The following is a 19,702-nucleotide window of genomic DNA, read 5'->3' as shown; positions in this document are numbered from 1 at the left end:
CTTCGTATTTTTTCTTTCAATCAATTTTGTGATCTTAAATCTTATGTTTTTGTTTAGTTGATAATTGCTTTATTGCACTAATTCAGTTCGTGTAGGACATTTGGCAGTCCACACTGAACCCTAGTCAATCCCCCTTCGTGGGTATGTGCCATATATCAAGGCAGAAGAAGAAGAAGACCGTGGTTCAGGTTAGTTCAGCTACAAATACCTCCCGTATTAACGTCTAAGATGCTTCTGCTGTCTAGACGCAGTCTCAGTAGAGTAGACTTAGTGACGAGCGACTGCTATGACTGCAGTGATGTGTTCGGCCATAGTCATTTTCAGCGCTGGTTCTTCAATCTCGTTATATTCTCCGTGTGCGCAATGCAGTGCCACACCCTCGCCTTCAGTCTCATCTCTGGTGACGTCGACCACTGGTGCAAGCAGCCACAGGGCGAAATGAAGGTGCCTGCGGCCTCCTGGAGGAACTCGGCAATCCCTCTAGAGGCGGACGGCCGCTTCAGTCGATGCAGCGCCTACAAACACCCGGGTCACCCTAACGACACGCTGATTGTTGACTGCGATGATTGGGACTACGACCCGGAGTACAGCAAGAGGACCATCGTAAGTCAGTGGGACTTGGTCTGCCACAGACGCTGGTTGCGCGCCATGGCGGAGAGCCTGTACATAGCCGGCTCGCTGATTGCGATGACTGTCGTCGGGCAGATGGCGGACCGAGTCGGCCGGATGCCCGTGCTACTCACAGCGATGGCGGTACTGCAGCTGGCCACGATGGGCGGATGTTTCGCAGCATCATACCACATGTACGACCTTTCAAGGTTTCTCAACTCTGGCTGCGTGGCAACTGTCGCCGTCCTCGCCTGCACACTATTCTTTGAGGCATCCACGCACGAGAACAGGAACAGGGACCTGTGTGCCGCCATGTTCGCAGGCTTGCTGATTGCCGAGGTATGGCTTGCTGTGGGACGGCTGCTCAGAGGACTGAACTGGATAGTTCTCCAGATCTTCATGTTGTCCCCGACTGTCCTCACGTTGTACGCGGTGTCCGCAGTGCAAGAGTCAGCCCGCTGGTGCATTGCAGTAAACGACATGGCCAGAGCCGAAATGCTCATGATCGCTGCCGCCAAAGAAAATCGCTTTCCCGTTTCGAACACTGACAGCATGCTGGAAAGGCTCAAGGCAGAGGTTCAGAGGACCGAAATGCGCATGCTGCTCACAGCAGGAGACGTAACTAGAGCAAAGGCAGTACAGCGCAGCGCGTTCGTGATGATCGGCTTATCGTTCTCTGCTTCGTTCTCACAATACTCATTGATGGCCGTCGAGGACAGGGTAATATTAGGAACAACTGCTTGGTTCCAGTGGGCCTCAAGCGGAACCAACCTCGCAAGTTGCGCGCTGCTCTACGCTACGTTCAGAAAACTCTCACCGCAACATCTACTGGCCGCAGCAGTAGGAACGCTTGGTGGCGTTTCCTGCGTGATAAGCCTGAGTTTCGCATTGGGATGCGCTTACGTATCGACATTGTTCTTCCTTTTAGCCAAACCGCTTACGTTCGCGGTCAAAGTCCTCATATTCGCCAACGTCTTGGAAATGGTGCCAACGCGTGTGCGTTGCGGGGCGAGTTGCTGGCTCTTCGGTTTGGGCCGCTTGGGAGGGGTGTGTGCCATAGTGCTGTCCGTGCGGCAAGACATTGGGCGTGGCGATGTGCTTTTCGCCCTAGCTGGGACTACGCTCTTTATGTTGCTCCATGCCCAGCTCTTTTCACAGCAGCCGTCGGAGAAGCCAACTCTGGCCAGCCCTTTATCAGCTGCGGGTTCCATTCAGAGTGTGGACTTCATGAAGCAGACACTGAACTGGCGGAATGTGAAGAAGGGACGAACCAGCAAGCCTCGTGGCAGTGGTCAGTCATCGAGGTACCAAAGCATCGAGCCGAGACCTGTGGACAGCAGACTCAATTAGAGTGTTATGATTTGTGACGCAAATGGGTTTTCAGTCTCGTCACTGTAATTTATGCTATCTAAGCACAACGTTATGTGAATGCAATTTATTCGATCTGTCGAATGTTTACACAATTTCTATGCCGTCATGTGGCACTTTTCTTAAGGGCAAAGATTGGATATTGGATGCAATGCATCTTTTTTTGTGTTGCTATTAAGTTGGCTTTCAATATGGTTTGCTGTTGGGGTTTAACGTCCTAAAGTGACTCAGGCTATGAGGGACGCCGTAGTGGAGGACTCCAGAAATTTCGACGACCTGGGGTTCTTTAACGTTCACTGACATCGCACAAGCCACGGGCGCCTAGCTTTTCGCCTCCACCGTTAAGCAGCCACCGAGACCTGTATTCGATTCCGCGTCCTTGGGCGCAGTAGTCGAGCGCCCTAAACACTGCACCACCCCGGCAGGCTTCCAATATGTGCATGACCTATAAACATTATTAGTGGAGGAGGTTCGGAGCCTACTAAAATAGCCTAACGTTTATATGTACGCTTCGGGTGTCTAACGAAAAGGGAAGCAAATACAGCACTTTTCTTTCCCCGAATCAAACTACGGTCTTCTAGTTTAGTTTTATTTATAGGATTTAACGTCCCAAAACGACTCAGGCTATGAGACGCCGTAATGGAGGGCTCCAAAAATTGCGACCACCAAGTTCTTTACCATCCACTGACATCGTTAAGTGTGCAAGTAAAATGCAAATTGGCTCATAGGAAAGAAAATTCGAACTATATATGTCTGAGCGGACACTTGAACCGCACCGTAAAATCGCGGTTTATAGGTCGGTGATGGAGGGCTGTGACTACTGGCATCTCCCAAGGGGGAAGAGATGCATATAGGGCTGGTGTTTTGTTGTTACGCTGTTCAACCCAGGCTAGCAGGCGACGCCCTTGGACAGTGTTTTCTAGACGTATTCGATGACGCGTCTGTGACTCGGTAACGATGGTAGTGAGCGGTGGAAGAGCGGCCAAACGCTCAAGTTCGGATATAGGAGTGTGCTTAGGTAGACCGGTAATAGTGCGTAGTGTTGCGCGATGAAGGCATTCGACCTTAGCGGAGTCAGTCTTCGACAGTTCGAGGACGGGTGTGCCATAGAGGATTTTTCCGACCGCCACTGCTCTGGCCATCGCACGGCAGGCATGTTGCCGCGCACCGCCGTGCCGGTTGGACGGGCGACGAATAGTATGTAGCACTGCTGGCCAAAGGCGTTGTAGCTGATGAACGCATTTCTGGGGACTGTTGCAGCTTGAGGTGGGCAGGCCAAGAATGCGGATTTGCCCATTTGAGAAGGTGGTGGTGTTGCCTCCTATGTGAAGATGGATCTGCATACTGGGGTTGGTTTTATGTTTTCCGTCGATACTAATCAATTCTGTTTTATGTGGTGCATGTTCGAGGCCAATTTTGGTTCGTGTATTTTCAAGACAAAGAAGAATCGCCTGAAGTTCGATCTCCATAGAATATTTGTCTACGTAATCCGCTGCCTCGGTCCAGACGGCAATATCATCGGCATATATAGCGAATCTTGCGCTTGTGCTGATTTCCAGATTCCCGGCGACGCGTGTCACGGCCAAGTTGAACAATATGGGTCCGAGAATGGAGCCATGCGGTACACCCCTATCCAAGTAATAGGTTTTGGGCACACATCCCGGAGCTTTGCCACGTAGCTAAATGGGTCTATATGTCAAAACATTGCGTATCCAGATTTGGGCACGAGTACTAGGAAAGCGTTTGGCTTGTTCCTCCAGGATAACCTCATGGCGAACATTGTCAAAGGCTTTGTGTATATCGACAACCAGGAGATAGTCAGGTAGCGCTTTACGATGAGCTCTATTCAGAACTCTTCGCAAAAGCCAAAGGCAGTCATGCGTTCCGAGGTTAGGGCGGAAGCCGGCTTGAGCTGGATGAAATCCAGGACTGACGTATTCAATGTAGTGACTAATTCGGGAATGCAGCAGGCGCTCGATGAGTTTACAAAGATGTGAAGTCAGGGCGATTGGACGCAAATTACTAGGAAGTCGAGGAATTTTGCCAGGTTTAGGGATATGAAGAATAAGAGAAAGCTTGAGGTTATCCGGTACCGTTCCGGTCTCCCAGTAAGAATTAATGATGTCGGGAAGGGCATCCTGGGCTGCCGAGTCGAGATTGCGAAGCTGCTGCCAACTGACTCGGCCATGCCCGGGTGTGGCGCGAGCTCAGCCTCTTCCGAGGGCTGCTTGTAGTTCTCCCTTTGAGAATGGGCGATCCAGGTCTAGATCAGGGTTTCTGACTGGTAAAATGAAAACTGCTGGTGGAGGCGTTAGGCTGGCGTGTGGGAAAAAAGTGCGTATAACTTCATCTTCAACATCAGCCGGGTTGCCATTGAGAAGGAGATCGGCGAGAGGTGGGGCCCCGCGTGCCTTGCCATTTAGACCACGAAAGATGCGCCAAAGTTGTAATAGGCACGGTACTTGTCCAACACGGTCGCATGTAGAGTGCCAAGCCTCACTTTGCAGGTGAAGCTGGTATGCCCGGATAAGCTTGAATTGTCGTCGAAGAAGCACGAGATCTTTGTGACGTTTTCCGCGTGTCCGAAAACGTTGCGTGAGGTGATCTCCGGGACGCCGAAGGTTAGCCAGGTGAGCATCCATGCCAACTGTGGAATCGTCACGGGGGATATATTCGAGAGCTTGAGTGCGGTCATCTCGGAGTACTGACAGGAAGGAGTCAATATCCGAGAAGGGGGTCGTAGTATTAGCACGAAACTTCTCCCAGTTGAAAAACGAATGTGTTGTCCGAACGCGAAGACATTTACGATTGAGAGTGAGCAAGATGGGCAAGTGATCACTACCTTAAGATTTAGAAAGGACTTCCCAGCGCCGAAGAAGACGTGGTGATGAGAATGTAAGGTCGAGTGTAGTGTTTGCTTGAGAGGGATGGAGACCGATACGGGTCGGTGCGTTTGGTTCGTTGCACAGGGTAAGAAGAGTTTGATCAAGGGCGTCATATAGGTGTTTACCACGTTGATTAGGCTGCGATGAGCTCCAGGCTACGTGATGTGCGTTGAAATATCCGCCAATAAGAATAGGATAAGTGTATGTTGCGTTTTCAAGGTCAGGGAGCCAAGTACAGGGTTCTGCCATGACGTTACCTGGCCGGAAATAGGCCAATGCTGCAACGAAAGGTTTTTGGCCAGGGGGAAGATTTTTACTGCAACAATTTCACGAGTGGGAGAGCAAAGGGGCTGAAGCGAGAGCTGAGTGGAAGGACAATCGTTTCGAATTAAGACGGTCGCCTGTCCCTCTGCACGGCCGTTTTTTATGTTGGATAGTAGGTGTCTAGTAAGTGCAGTAACCTGGAATTTTACAAGGACCGCGCGTTTCTTGAAGGAGTATGAAAAGAGGAAGGCGCTGAGGCACAAATGTACGGAGGGTAGGACCGTTCTGATTGAAGCTTCTGCAGTTCCATTGAATCCCATGAGCCATAGTACTCATAAAAGGGACACAGATTTACGGCGCTTACTATTGTCTGTGAGTGTGGTACGTTGGAACTCCTCAAACACAGTCTGGAGATGCTCTGCATGGAAGTGAGGGCAGCAGTTAGAGTTACATTAACTTCCTTTGGCAGAGTTTCTTCCAGCTTCTGTGTCTCTTGGGCGCGTTCCTGTCGGATTAGCCTCAGCATGTGGATATAGGCGGAATCAGACGCTGTGACCGGTTGCAGCCGTGCGGGTAGGCGAACGGCTTTTGCGGCCCTTCTGTGAGCGGCTGCGTTGCGGAATCTGGGAACGAGTTCGGGTGTCCATTGTTATCTTGTCCTTAGTTATCATCTCCCGGAGACGCTGATTTTCGCGGCGTAGTTCAGATATTTCTGCTCTGAGGTTCTCAATGACCTCGACTAAAACCGGAGAAGAGGTCTTTTCAACATAAGATACATGTTTGGCGACAGTATATGAGGATGTCACCTGATGCGTATTCGGATCATCCGACTCCTTAGGTGCCGATTTGTCGACAGGCTTTGCATAAGCTCGAGCCGGGCACTGGGCACTCAGAGCGATATGCATGGAAGCGCCGCAGGCTACGCAATGAGGAAACTGCTTGCAGCCGGGGTCTTCAGGGTGCGGGTTCTTACCGCAATCCCGACAAACGGTGGGAAACGAGCAGTATTTGGCTACATGGCCGATGCGGTGACAGTTATAACATGCGACTGGGCGTGGACGGTATTCACGGACTTGAGTAATCTCGTAGTCGAATACTTGCCGAGAAGGTAATCTGTCTGATGCGAAGGTCACAAGTAGCAAACTTGTCTTGCCGAGCATGCGTATGTCCCTGATTTCAGCTGTCTCGCAGCGCAGATGTGCCATGATATAGTCCATCGTGAGGCCTTCTCTAATTCTGATCACACCTCGCATACTGCCAACCACAGGCTGCTTCAGTGGGGACGTGTCCACATCGAACGCTTGGACAGAATCCCGCGTTCGCGCGACTAAGCGGGTCAATGTACACAGCTTCTTGAAATGCTCGGCGTCCCTGACAGTTATGCGGATGCAGTTAGCAGCAGAATCAAAGCGGAGAATGGCCATATCCGAAAAATACTGAGACGAAGCAGTTTGCTCTATTGCGTTGGTAATAGCCTGTTTCGGGATGTTTGTGACATGCACTTTGTTAAGTGGCCTGATCAGAGCAGTGAAATGAGGACGACTCACCCGTTCTGTGTGCAGGCGTTGCGGGGACACTTGACGCTTGCGGTGCGTTGAAGTCATGCTGCATCCTGTAGCTGTCTTAACCTGAGCAGGAGGGCTTGCAGAGACAGTCAGAGCTGCGGCACCCATTTCCTCGTGCACCGTCGGCAATAGCTGGTAATCAACGCTGCCTGTAGCCTGTGGCGTTTGTGGCGTCGGAGTCAGCGTTAGGCTGAATGCGAAGTACGGCGCCGCGTCCATCTGCTCATGCCCCGCCGGTAAGAGCGGGTAATCACAACTTCTTGTAACTTGGCTTGACTGTGGGGTTGTAGTCGGTGTAACTTGGGGCGTTTGTGGTGTCGGAGTCAGGGTTCGGCTGGATGCGAAGTACGGCGCAGCGTCCATCTGCTCGTGCCCCGCCGGTAAGGGCGGATAATCGGAACGCCTTGTATCTTGGCTTGACTTTGGGGTCGTAGTCGGTGGTTGGCTCGGAGTGAAGGTCGCCGGACGTAAAGTTTTGAAGGTCACATTTTCCGGATGCGCTGTGGCGGCAGCGCCGCCCGGCTGTGGCCCGGGAGCAGCCGTGGTCGTGGTGGGCCCTGAAGGCGTCGATTAGGCTTAGCCCGTCAGAAACGCCTAGTCCTTGAAAGCTTCGAATCGAACAGCGAGCCGAAAATAAAATTGTTGCAAACAGGGCACTCCGCCTTGAGAGCGAGCTGACGTGGTTCACCTCGGCTCCGTGTTTTTCGAATTGAGTATGCGGATATTAGACACGATAGGGCCTGAACCCACTCGAAACGGCCAATGAAGGTGTTCGGCTAGTTTGTTTGTTTGTTTTTTCGAAACGTTTGCCACAAGGCATAAGTTGAGAAAGGGGGAATGGGATGCAGGAGATATAAAGTTAAAAGAAGGAGTGAAGTCCAGTTGCGCTTATGTATTCGAGAAGATTGGCAGTGTAGCGATTGTCCATTGTCCATTTCGCATAATCACTATCGCGATTCCACCGCAGGCCCACCTTCGTGATTATCCGTTGCCTAATGTGAGTCGTTGATGGACACGTCCACAGCAAGTGACGCACATCGCAGACGTCAGGTGGAGTGTCACAGTGAGGGCACCTGTCAGTCACTGGCAGATCTTTTTCCCGCCATCGATGTCGAACAGATGGGGTCAGAGCCGCCCCTGCCCGGATCCGGCGCACTGTTGCCTCCTCCTGCCGAGTAAGACTACGGGGGAGAGGGTGCGAACACGGAGGAATGAGAGCGCGTGTTCGCTGGCGCAGAACTTGCGAATCGGAAACGTGGGACAGGAACGGATCTGGGGGAAGAGGGGAAGGTGGTGGATCGCCTGATGGGTTTATGTGCGTCATAGCATCCGCTTGAATATTATGTGGATCGCGAGCATGGCCGCGAATCCAGTGTATGCGCACAGGACATGGGTACTTTGAACAGAGCAAATGTATGGACTGTGTTATTTGGAATGTGCGTCGAACGGTCTTAAGCTGTTTAAGGGCAGTGAGAGAGTCTGTGCAAAGATGAACTGCATTGAATGTAGGAACTGGTGGAAGGGAATGTATGGCATTGTAAATGGCTTGAAGTTCTAGTGCCTGAGGGGTGCACGTATCCGCGGTATATGTCACGTGAGTGTTGAGATGCGGATGAGAGGGACTATACTCCTCGCTCTGCAGTATGTGATGCATCGGTATATAATATGCACCCTTCAGGCAGATGTGCCGATTATACCGGCGGGGAAGCAGCGGGGCGATTGTCCGTCAGCTGGCAGTACGACCATGGAGGTAGTGTCTTTAAATGATCTAGTTGTAAAGACTGTTTGCGAACTCTGTTTGCCATCCGCTGGTCAACGAGTTCAGTGAGCATATTTAGCTGGGCATACTCCTGAAGTACTGGTATGGGTGTTAGGCGGGGAAGATGTTACTGCACTCATAGCCTCACGATTGAGGGCCTCAAGGGAGTCCCACTGTCAGCGGGTGAGACGTTGAAACTGTGCCTGGTAGATTATACGCGGCTGGAGGACAGAGCGAACAAGCTGGCGGGCCGTGTGAGCACGCGCGCCGCCAGAGCGAGACCTAGAGTAGCGTGAGCGGTCTTACGGATGGCTGTCAGCCACGGGGTGCCAGTCCCAGAGGAATGAAGAAGAAGACCAAGAATGCGAACGGTTTGTACCTGAGGAATTGGGGTATTATCTATCATAAAATTTATAGTGGGAGCTTTCCGTAAGCAAGCTTTATTTCCAATGCGAATGAAACAGGATTTTGTATGCAAAAGAGTTAGGCCCAAAAGAGGGAGGCGAAATGTCAATACATCCAGCGCATGCTTGAGGGCCGCCTGATGGACAGACGTATCTGGGTGACAGCACCATAAGGTTATATCATTGGCATACGCAAGCACGCGTATAGAAGGGATGGCCTCTAGGGCTCGAACAAGTGGAATGAAGGCCACATTAAATAATGTAGGGGCGAGAACGGAGTCCTGGGCCACTCCTCTGTTTGAGCCAAGTGACCAAAGGGTTTTCCATGGGCACGCACACTGAACGTTCTATTTCTTAGAAAGGCGTGAATGGCGAGGAGAAACCTGTGAGGGAGACCAAGAGTTTGTAGGGAGGCAGGAATGGCTGAGTGAAGCATGTTATCATATGCCTTTGTTATATCTGTAGCAATCACATTTCTAACAAGATGACTGTGCGGAGAGTGGTGAAGCACGTCAGCAGCCAAAGTAGCAAGACCGTCCTCCGTTCCTATTTGCGGGCGGAAGCCAATTTGGGATTCTGGATAACAATAATGGGATTCCAACCACCACGATAAGCGAGTGGCGAGAATGTTTTCGTAAAGCTTGCAGATTGTTGGCGTCAGGGAAATTGGACGAAGGGCCGAGGGAGATACTGGAAGATGACCTGACTTCGGTATTGAAACAACAATGGAATGCTTCCACTCGTCCGGCATGACACCAGAATGCCACACGCCACTGAATGCATCAAGCAGCGCCTGCAAAGCAGTCCCTTCCAAGTTGCAGAATAAGGAGTTAGGTATGCCGTCGTGCCCAGGAGCAGAGTTAGATTTGAGGCGTTCAATGGAGGCCAGCAGCTCTGCCATGGTTAGGTCAGAAGTAATGGCATCGGGGGTTCGGTAACCGGTAAGCAAGGTGGAGAAGTCGAGGTGGAATCATAGTGGGGAAAAAACAGTCTGGCCGCCTGTTTTGCAAATGTGTCCTCATCTACATTCATCGCAAGGCGAATGCTCTCTGTGTAATCAGAAACTTGAGAAAAGCGCTCCATGGCGTGAAGCACTCTCCAAAGTTGTCGATTACTTTGCTTGGAGGACAGACGCTCACACCATGAAGCCCAACGTTGCCTTCCTAGACGCTTTTCATACCGCCTCGCACGCGCGGTAGCCCGGTGAAGAGCGGGGATAGCCGATGGGTCATCGGGGTTACGAGCAGCCTATTGATCTTCCTGGCGACGCAGAGCCCAAAGATTCAGGAGGTGGATATCCGGGTTTGGCTTGTCTTCATTTACAGTGGTGGTAATCGTGTGGGACGCAAGAACAGCAGAGAGAGTAGACAATGCTGATGATGGGGTGAAATCAGATAAGCGATTGTCTGCGCGTACAGAGTCCCATGATGTTATTCGTACGCTACGGCGTATTTTACGTATCCGCGAAGGAGTGAGAGAGATAAAGATAGGACTGTGATCACTACCCCAGGTATCTGGTTCAACCGCCCAACGAGGGCTACCAGGGCCTAACCACCAAGTCAAATCAGGTAAATAAGGCCCACCTCGTGGACGGGTAGATGTATGCAGGTGGTTTAAAAATGGAAAGAATTATCTGAAAAGCTTCCCTGGATGTGTGCACCCCTGGGTGAATCCGATGGGTAACCCCAGGAGGTATGTGCGCCGTTGAAGTCTGCACTGACTAGAATAGGGATACCCGAGTAGGTAGAACGCAGAAAACGAACCCATCCAAGATTAGGAGATACGGAACCAGGACGGCCATAAAAGGAAACTAGTATAAGTGGCGTGCATACAGGCTTAACTAGGAGTGCTACCACCTCTTGGCGTGTGTTACACCACCGTGAAAGGTCGATCGGTGTGTGGGGAACTGAAGTTCACGTTCACGTCCGCACTTGGTATCCGCATAAAACGGAGCGCGTCAGTGCCGCCGAAGTCCACAACACTCTTAGCGAGCTGGTAGATGCCCACCTCACCTTCTCAATACGAACGGCTAACCCACACACCGACCAGACGCTTTATCCTTGATGCCCTCTCAATCAATCACTTACTCCGCAACAAGGCAGGACAAAGCGCCACTTTCAATCAGCCTGCGGAAAATCGTACCTCTCCCGAAGAATATGCCCCCTGAATTTCATTCAGGCAAGCAAGTAGAAAGAGTCAAAGCCGTTTACAACAGACATGACGCGGTCTATGTCGATGCAGCCGAACACGCGGACCGTAATGCCTTCACGATTGCGACTGTAAATTATCAGGGTCAACAGCTCACAGTCGGTTCGATCGTTATCAATGACTCGCAGGAAGCGGAGGAAGGTACGATCACCCTCGCGATAAGCTCAACCTCAGCCCTTCATATAATTAACGACTCAAAAACCGCAATAAGAAATTACAGCAAAGGCAAGATATCCACTGTAGGACTCAAATTTCTGCTTTTTTTTTTTTTTTCAAATGCCTCACTGTTCAATGAAGCTAATCTGGACACGAGCACACTCTTCTCTTCTTGGAAATGAGGCTGTCCAGAATTTCGCCCGAGCCGGCTGATGGCACAACCCCTCATGAGATGGGCGAAAGACCGCATGGTTTCCTATCAAGAAATTACACTACACTTCCGTTAAACACGTACCTTATACCCTCCGGGACACAAATCTCGCACAATGGAACAGGAGGTCACCTGGCGAAAATTACAGACGCATTCCTTTCCAAATCCAGTCATTTACGCCAATGCATACCCTGCATTATACACCCCTTACTGTAACTTATGCAACCAGAGGGCTAACTAACATTCCATCTTATGGGCACGAGACTCCCCTCCGTGAAATCTGTAGCCTTCCACATGCGAGCAGTGGGAGGCCGCTATGGTCAGCTCGGACCCACTAATCCAACTGCGGGCCATCGAGCGTGCAACATAGGTCGCCAGAGCTCAAGCTCTGGCGACCTGAGTTGCACGCTCCTGGCCACCTGGCGCGGAAGCTACTGCCAGCCTGACTGCAGACCTTGATCGGCATTTTCCAGTTTGAATATGCTTCTACACAATGCTTCTTTTCCTTAAATTTCTTTAATTTTTTGCTTCTGTGTTTTTCTCTAGCTCCGTCTTCTGGCTGCGCCCAGAGTACGGCCAACACACGGCTGCTGGAAGAAGAAAATAAGGATGGCGGCTGGCGATGGCACATGAATTAGCCATGGCTGGCTGTTTTTTTTTAATCGATATTTATTGCCTCAGGGAATCAGTAGGGTATAAGATGAATGATGAACAAATGAATAATGAATGAAAAAAGGTTGGCTGATTTTATGAATTTCAGGAGTGAGTGATGATGAGGTCCCTGCGTCCAAGCTATATATGAGACAGGATTGGTCGCTGAAAGGCAAGCTATCGTCAGGTGCCAGATTCGTGTTGGCTTCAGTGCTGGCCAGTTCCGCAACAAGTGGTGAATGTCGGCTTCAAAATTTTCGTTTTTACAGATCGGGCACCCTAAGCGGGGATATAAGTGTTGGAAGTGAGACCACGTCCTACTGACCGCTGGTGTGAGGGGAGCACCGACCTGGATCCTCCTAAGCGCAATCTCCTCTGCGCGGGTGAGACCGCGGGGAAGGGATACCGCACACGAAGGGATAAGTGCACGTGTGCGGGGCCGGAGGTTTTCCTTTCTTGATAAAAGCAGGGTAGCGTCGTCCAAGGAGCCGTGGCATTGATGCGTCTTAGTTCACGAGGCGGGTCGCTAAATCTGATTGAATTTGGGAAGGCAGGAGGTCCCATGGGACCCACTCGATGCGTACTGACTGCGGGATGCCCGCCGCAAGGCGGTGGATGTTTTGGCATATTTTAGGGCAGCGACTGACACGTCAGAGCAAACGTAGTGCTTGAAGTGCGTAAGTGCGGATGGCAATGTGTGCTGCAGGGAGCATGGTTATGGAAGCCACTGAGCAGAGTGCCTCCTGAACAGCCACGAGCTCAGCGCAGAAAGATGTAAGTGGTTCCGAAAGCTTACACGTAGAGGTCTGGTTCAGGCTAGGTCTTCCTGGACAATAGATTGCTGTTCTGGCTTCACAGGCTTGCATCATCATCGTCATCATCATCATCAGCCTGATTATACCCACTGCAGGGCGAAGGCCTCACACATATTTCTCCACTTAACCCGGTTCTGTGCTAGCTCCATCCACTTGACCCCTGCGAACTTCTTAATCTCATACGCCCACCTAACTTTCGGCCGCCCCTGCTACGCTTTCCTTCCCTTGGAATCCAGTTTGTCACCCTCAGCGACCATCAGTTATCCTCTCTTCGCACTACATGTCCTTCCCATGTCCATTTCTTCTTAATTTCCACTAGAATGTCGGTAACTTGAGTTATTTCTCTGGCCCACTCTGCACGCTTTCTATCTCCTAATGTTACCCCTACCATTTTTCATTCCATAGCCATATGGGTTGCCCTCAACTTAAGTAGAACTCTCTTGGTTAGCCTATACGTTTCTGCCCCATAGGTGAGTACAGGCAAGATGCAACTGTTGTATACTTTCCTCTTGAGCGATACCGGTAAGCTGCTAGTCATAATCTGCGAGTTCTTGCCAAATGCGCTCCATCCCAACCTTATTCTTCTTGTTATTTCCTTTTCATGGTTCGGATCTGCGGTTACTGCCTGTCCTAAGTAGACATATTCGCCTACTACTTCCAATATTTCGCTACCTAATGTAAACTGCTGTTCCTTCCCGAGGCTGTGGAACATTACCTTAGTCTTCTGCATATTGATTTTCAAGCCTACCTTTCTACTTTTCCTGTCTAGGTCATCAATCATTATTTGCAGTTCATCCCCCGAGTTGCTTAGCAAGGCAATGTCATCAGCAAATCGCAGATTATTGAGGTATTCTCCATCTACTCTTATCCCTAACTGCTCCCATTCCAAGTCTCTGAATACTTCCTCTAAACAAGCTGTGAATAGTACTGGGGAGATTGTGTCTCCTTGCCTAACACCTTTCTTTATGGCAATTTTGTTACTTTCTTTATGCAGAACTATGGTTGCTGTGCAGCCACTATATATATATCTTCCAGCACTTTCACGTACGGCACGTCTACCCCCTGATTTCGCAATGCCTGCATCACGGCTGAGGTTTCAATTGAGTCAAATGCTTTTTCGTAATCAATTAATGCCTTGTATAAGGGCTGCTTATATTCCGAGCATTTTTCTATCACGTGATTGATGGTATGGATATGATCGATAGTAGAGTACCATTTCCGAAACCCTGCTTGATCGTTTGCTTGATTGCAGTCTAAGGTTGTCCTGATTCTATTAGCGATTACCTTAGTAAAAATCTTATACGTAACAGACAGTAAGCTGATTGGTCTGTAATTTTTAAGGTCCTTAGAGTCCCCTTTCTTGTGAATGAGGATAATGTTTGCATTCTGCCATGGTTCCGGTACCGTCGATGACACCAGGCACTGCGTATACAGGGTGGCCAGTTTTTCTAGCACGATCTCCCCCCCCCCCCCGTCCTTCAGCAAATCTGTAGTTATCTGATCCTCTCCAGCTGATTTCCCCCTTTTCATAGTTTCTAGTGCTTTCTTGACCTCGTCCTTCGTCACTGGTGGAACGTCTGACTGTTTTTCCCTACCGCCAATCTCATTACGGTCCTGACTGCTTTGGCTACTGTAGAGATCTGTATACAACTCCTCGGCTACTTTGACTATCTTGTCCATATTAGTGATGACGTTGCCCGCCTTGTCCCTTATCGCATACATCTGGTTTTTGCCTATGCCCAATTTCTTCTTTATAGCTTTAAGAATTCCCCCGTTCTTTACACCATGCTCAATTTTCTCCATGTTATACCTCCTTATATCGGCCACCTTGCTCTTATTGATTAGCTTTGATATCTCGGCCAATTCGATCTGGTCGGTTGGATTGGAAGCTTTCATACTCTGGCGTTTCTTAATCGAATCTTTCGTCTCCTTAGACAGCTTACCGGTATCCTCTCTAACTATCCTACCGCCTACTTCTACCGCGCACTCAGTAATGATATCTCTGAAATTATTGTTCCTTGCCTCTAGGGTAATGTCGCCATCCTCAGTTAGAGCTGAATACCTATTCTGTTACCGGGTTATGTGGAGAAATATGGGAGAGGCCTTCGCCCTGCAGTGGGTATAATCAGGCTGGTGATGATGATGATGATGATGATGACCTATTCTGTAGCGAGATCCTGAACTCTTTTGCCCTCCCCCTCACCGCTAATTCGTTGATGGGTTTCTTTCTTACTAATCTGTTGCGTTCCTTCTTCAGATTTAGGCTAATTCGGGACCTCACCATCCTGTGGTCACTGCATCGCACTTTCCCGATTACCTCTACTTGCATAATGGCGGGGGTTGAACACATTATGAAGTCGATTTCATTTTTAGTCTCTCCGTTAGGACTTTTCCATGTCCATTTCCAGTTCTTCCGTTTGCTGAAGAAGGTATTCATGATTCGTGAGTTATCACGCTCTGCAAAGTCAACTAGTAACTCCCCCCTGCTATTCCTAGAACCAATGCCATAGTCACCTACTGCGTTGTCTCCTGCCTGCTTTTTCCCTACCTTGGCATTGAAGTCGTCCATTAGTACAGTATACGGCCTCTTTATTTTTCGCATTGCCGATTCTACATCTTCGTAGAAGCTTTCAACTGCCTGGTCATCATAACTACATGTAGGTGCATAGGCCTGTACAACCTTCTGTTTATACCGCTTATTAAGCCTCATTACGATGCCTGCAATCCTCTCATTAATACTATAAAATTCATCTATATTACCCGCTATATACTTATTGACAAGGAAACCTACTCCTAGTTGTCGCCTCTCTGGTGAACCTCAATAACACAGTACATGCCCATCCTTCAGTATAGTATATGCCTCATTCGGCCTCCTAACCTCACAAAGCCCTATGACATCCCATTTCATGCCCTCTAGCTCCTCTAACAGCACTGCTAAACTAGCTTCACTAGCTAGAGTTCTAGCATTAAACGTTGCCAGGGTCAATTTCCAATGGTGGCCTGTCCAGCGGAGCCAGGCTTTCTTAGCACCCCCTGCCGCGTCATAGGTCTGACCGCCGCCGAGGTCAGTTGTTCCGCAGCCGCTGGTGACTGAGGGCCGGGGTTTTATGGAGCTTATCATAGGAGGTTGCGGCGAATTAGTGCACCAGGGTGGCCAACTCCTGTTATGGTGAGGGAGTGCATTGCCGGAGATGATCACCGGCATCAGGTCACACCCCAAACCTGTTTATGCAATTCCATCGACACGCAGATTTTTTTTTTCATCCGGTGGAGAATGGCGCGCCACGGGATTCGAACCCCGGTGCTCTTGCATGCGAGGCGGATGTTCTGCCGCTACGCCACCGCTGCACCTCCATAGGCTTGCAGGCTTGCAAATTCACATACACTACAATGGACCCTGAGTATCTTGCGCTTCAAATCTCTGGCGAAGCAACGATGCCGAGTTGGCAGACGTTGGTATGCGGATATCAGTTGGCTTGTTGTCTCCTAACTGTACAAATTTCCAGGGAGGGAGAACTGGCGCAGGTGGCTGAAGAATAATGTGTGACGTCGCATACGCCCTCAGTGCTTGCGTGGAATGTGACAAAGAGGCCTTGAGTCTGCGAGCATCACTGAGCTGCTGCACCAGTTCATCAATCGTGTTGAGCTGCGCATTCTCTTGTAACGCAACGACCGGTGTGAGTCGTGGAAGGCATGTTATGGTCCTCATAGCTTCTTGATTTACGGCTTCAAGGCGATGCCATTGTGTTTTGGTAAGATCCTGGAACTGGGCCTAATAAACAAACGTGGCTGCAGAAGCGCCCTCAATAACTGGCATGCAACCGACAAGCCAGCACCCCCCTTTTAGGCGCAATTCTCCTTATCAAACTCAGTTTGAAGTACTTTCTTTTTTGCCTGAGAAAGCCAAGGAGCCACTGATCCTGACTGGTGAATTATTGAGCCCAGAATTCTTATGCTCGGACTTTCTTGTAGTAGGGTGCCTATTAGAGAGAGACGAAATGGATTTGAAGTAAGTTTACGGCATCGCCAGCGGTTGGCGACAACGTGTATGTAGTTTTACACACAAAACGTTGAAGTCCAGGGACTCCGGAATCGGGGGGGGGGGGGGCAGGGGGGGCCCAGGGGATTTTTATTTATTTTTTATTTTATTTTATTGGTACCGTCAAGGTAAAACATTACAGAGGGGAGTGGGGATTGAAACAGGTTGTGCGCGAACTTTCTCCCGTGTACATTGTTCGCGTGTATACTTGTTAGAACTTTTTTTATGTATTTCATACCAAATTAAGGATCCAGGTAGAACGAAAGGAAGAAGATGGATTGCACGGTATGAAAAAGAACTGAACAACGGTAAATGGTGTACGCCTCAGTCCGCAGATGGGACAACGTTTCGACAAGTGGACTTGTCTTCGTCTGGGCATAGCGATCATCACTGGCAGGGGTTTAAATACGCTTTTGCTTCCGAAGAAGAAAACCTGGGAAGGGGAAAGTGGGTGTGAAGGAGTGGGGAGGAGAGGATGATTGAGAAGAAAGTGGGTCATGAAGTGAAAGAAAAAAGAGAAAAACTAAAAATTATTCAGTATGTACTTATCAGCCTGGAACCAGGGATGCTGTGGCCTGCAAAAGAAGTAAGCGGCAGCACAAGGATAAACTACAATACCGGGTAGGTGATTAGTCACCACTTAAGCGGGTTCGGTGCAAATACACCTTACAAAGGGACAGGCTATGCAAAGGGCCCTGATAAGGCATTTATCTAGGGGGACAATTTATAAATCTTTCTGCAAAGGTGTGTGTGTGTGGGGGGGGGGGGGGGTACAAAGTCACAGGATAATAACAGCACTGGGAACCGCAACTAAAATGGAAAACAAAAATAATAATAAAAAATGTTTCAGGACAAATTCAAGTAACAAGTGATAAGGAGGGAATGTGTTTAGAAGAACGTGTAAGATTATGCTTTTGAGGAAGGGAATAGAGTGTACATGCGTTGTGAATGAAGTGTACAATTAACGCTATGTGAGATCGTTTTCCCGAATAGTTATGATGCAGAGGGAATATACCTAAGGGATTCTAACATTCCCTTAGATATATTTATTCCTGCTGGTTCCAATGTTCTAAATTTATTAATTAGATATGCCTCTCTATATTTTCTGTCCCTTGCAGATTTAAAGCCTGACTGGAGAATATATAAGTTAATTTCTTCGAACTTATGGTCTTTCTGATTGAAATGCTGGGAAACTGTTTTCGGGAGGATTTTGCCTGCGTCTGCCTGATGTCCATTAAGCCGTATGTTCATTGGTTGTCCTGTCTCTCCGATGTACTGTTTATGACAGAAGGAGCATTCTAGAAGGTAGATAACGTTTGAAGATATGCAGTTAAAGCCTGATTTTATATGAAAAGTGAAATTTTCCATTGTTTTTAACCGTGGTGTCTTTTTGTATATGACGGCACGTCTTACATCTAGGTCGAGAGCAAGGGTGTGGTTGTGTTGGATGCTTGTTGTCGAGTTTAGAATGTACTAGAATATCTCTGAGGTTTGCGTTACGTTTGTATGTTACCCTTGGTGCCTCCGGAAATATTTTCTTGCGGCGTTCATGACACGTTAGCACGGATTGGTATTTCCGCAGAAAATTGTTTATGTTTGGAAGGGCATTGGAGTATTTAGTTAAAAAAGAAGGCTGGCGTTCAGTGTTGGCCTTTGGTCGTTTCGTGAGCACATCGTTGCGGTTTAAAGTGCTCGCTTTTTCGAGGGCCGTATTAAGGGAATTACCGGGATATTTTCTCTGTATTAGTGTTGCTTTCAATGAATGTAGTTCGTTTAGGTAGTCACTATCATCGCTACATATTCTTCTAAGCCGTGTCGCCTGTCGTACAAATATTCCTTGTTTACAATGTCTCGGATGATGACTCGTAAAATTTAGGTATTGTTGCTTATCCGTTGGCTTTCTGTACAAAGAAGTTTTAAGTTTTCCATTTTCCACTGACACCGTGGTGTCGAGAAAGTCGACTTTTAATTGCGATGACTGACAAGTGAATTTAATGCTAGTGTGATGATTTTTTAAGATCCGAGACGAACGACTGAAGTGATTCTGATCCATGCTGCCATATCATGAAAATATTGTCAATATAGCGAAGGTATATAAGTGGCTTTTCCGGGAATGAATTTAGTATATTAGATTCTATAACTCCCATGAATATATTCGCGTAAGTCGGCGCTAATGGAGTACCCATGCTGGTTCCAAATATCTGCAAATAATAGGATGAATCGAACTCGAAATAATTTAAAGTTGGGACTAGTTTAAGGAGCGAGAGATAAACTTCAGAGGCATGCGGATGGTGGTTGTTGATTAATACTTGGGAGAAGGCGTCGATGCCTTCATTGATAGGAATATTAGTATAGAGTGCCGCGACGTCAAGTGCATTAGCAACTTTCACGTACAGTGCCGCCGCCACGCGGCCGCTTCCGGTACCGCCCTTGGGGGGATACTCGGAGACCGGCTCGTGCTCCTCCAGCTTGCTGCTGCGTCTCCCGCGAAAATTTGTTACGTGGAGCTCGGTACGGCAGCTCCTGTAGTGTGTAACTGCTTTTTGAGTTGACTTAATAATTGACTTAAGATTAGTAATATAACTTCTAGTTTGGTGTGCTGGGCACGTATACGAGGGGAAAACATAAAGCATGAAAAGCATCGTGATAAATCCTGGCCGACGAAGAAACACCCCCTTAGTGACAGTATGAGCGGTGTAGCTATCTCATTTCTGGGGTTATGCATGGGTCTCGTTTTTCCTTGCCGCTCTAAACTCTGAGCAGAACCA

At 49.0% G+C, this 19,702-nt stretch overlaps 1 protein-coding gene across 1 annotated transcript; it reads left to right on the top strand.

The window, feature by feature from the left end:
* The first annotated feature begins 363 nt into the window (after positions 1–363).
* Positions 364–1,959, top strand: LOC146193868 (solute carrier family 22 member 7-like). Its single transcript, XM_084600643.1, has 2 exons — positions 364–1,227; positions 1,756–1,959. Exons 1-2 carry the CDS (start codon positions 364–366, stop codon positions 1,957–1,959), a joined length of 1,068 nt encoding a protein of 355 aa, XP_084456769.1.
* Positions 1,960–19,702: the final 17,743 nt, after the last annotated feature.

This window comes from Amblyomma maculatum, chromosome 4 (genome assembly GCF_055883805.1).
Source record: "Amblyomma maculatum isolate TAMU_Amacu chromosome 4, ASM5588380v1, whole genome shotgun sequence".
NCBI lineage: Eukaryota > Metazoa > Arthropoda > Arachnida > Ixodida > Ixodidae > Amblyomma > Amblyomma maculatum.
Note: the sequence above shows the minus strand (reverse complement) of the source record. Positions and strands in the feature narration are given on the sequence as shown.

Excerpts from the sequence above, each read along its gene's own strand:
- LOC146193868 (XM_084600643.1), top strand. The coding sequence starts at position 364 with ATGCAGTGCCACACCCTCGCCTTCAGTCTCATCTCTGGTGACGTCGAC. Across the intron at positions 1,228-1,755 it reads TGCTGCTCACAGCAGGAGAC|CTCTTTTCACAGCAGCCGTC; the intron begins GTAACTAGAGCA and ends CTCCATGCCCAG.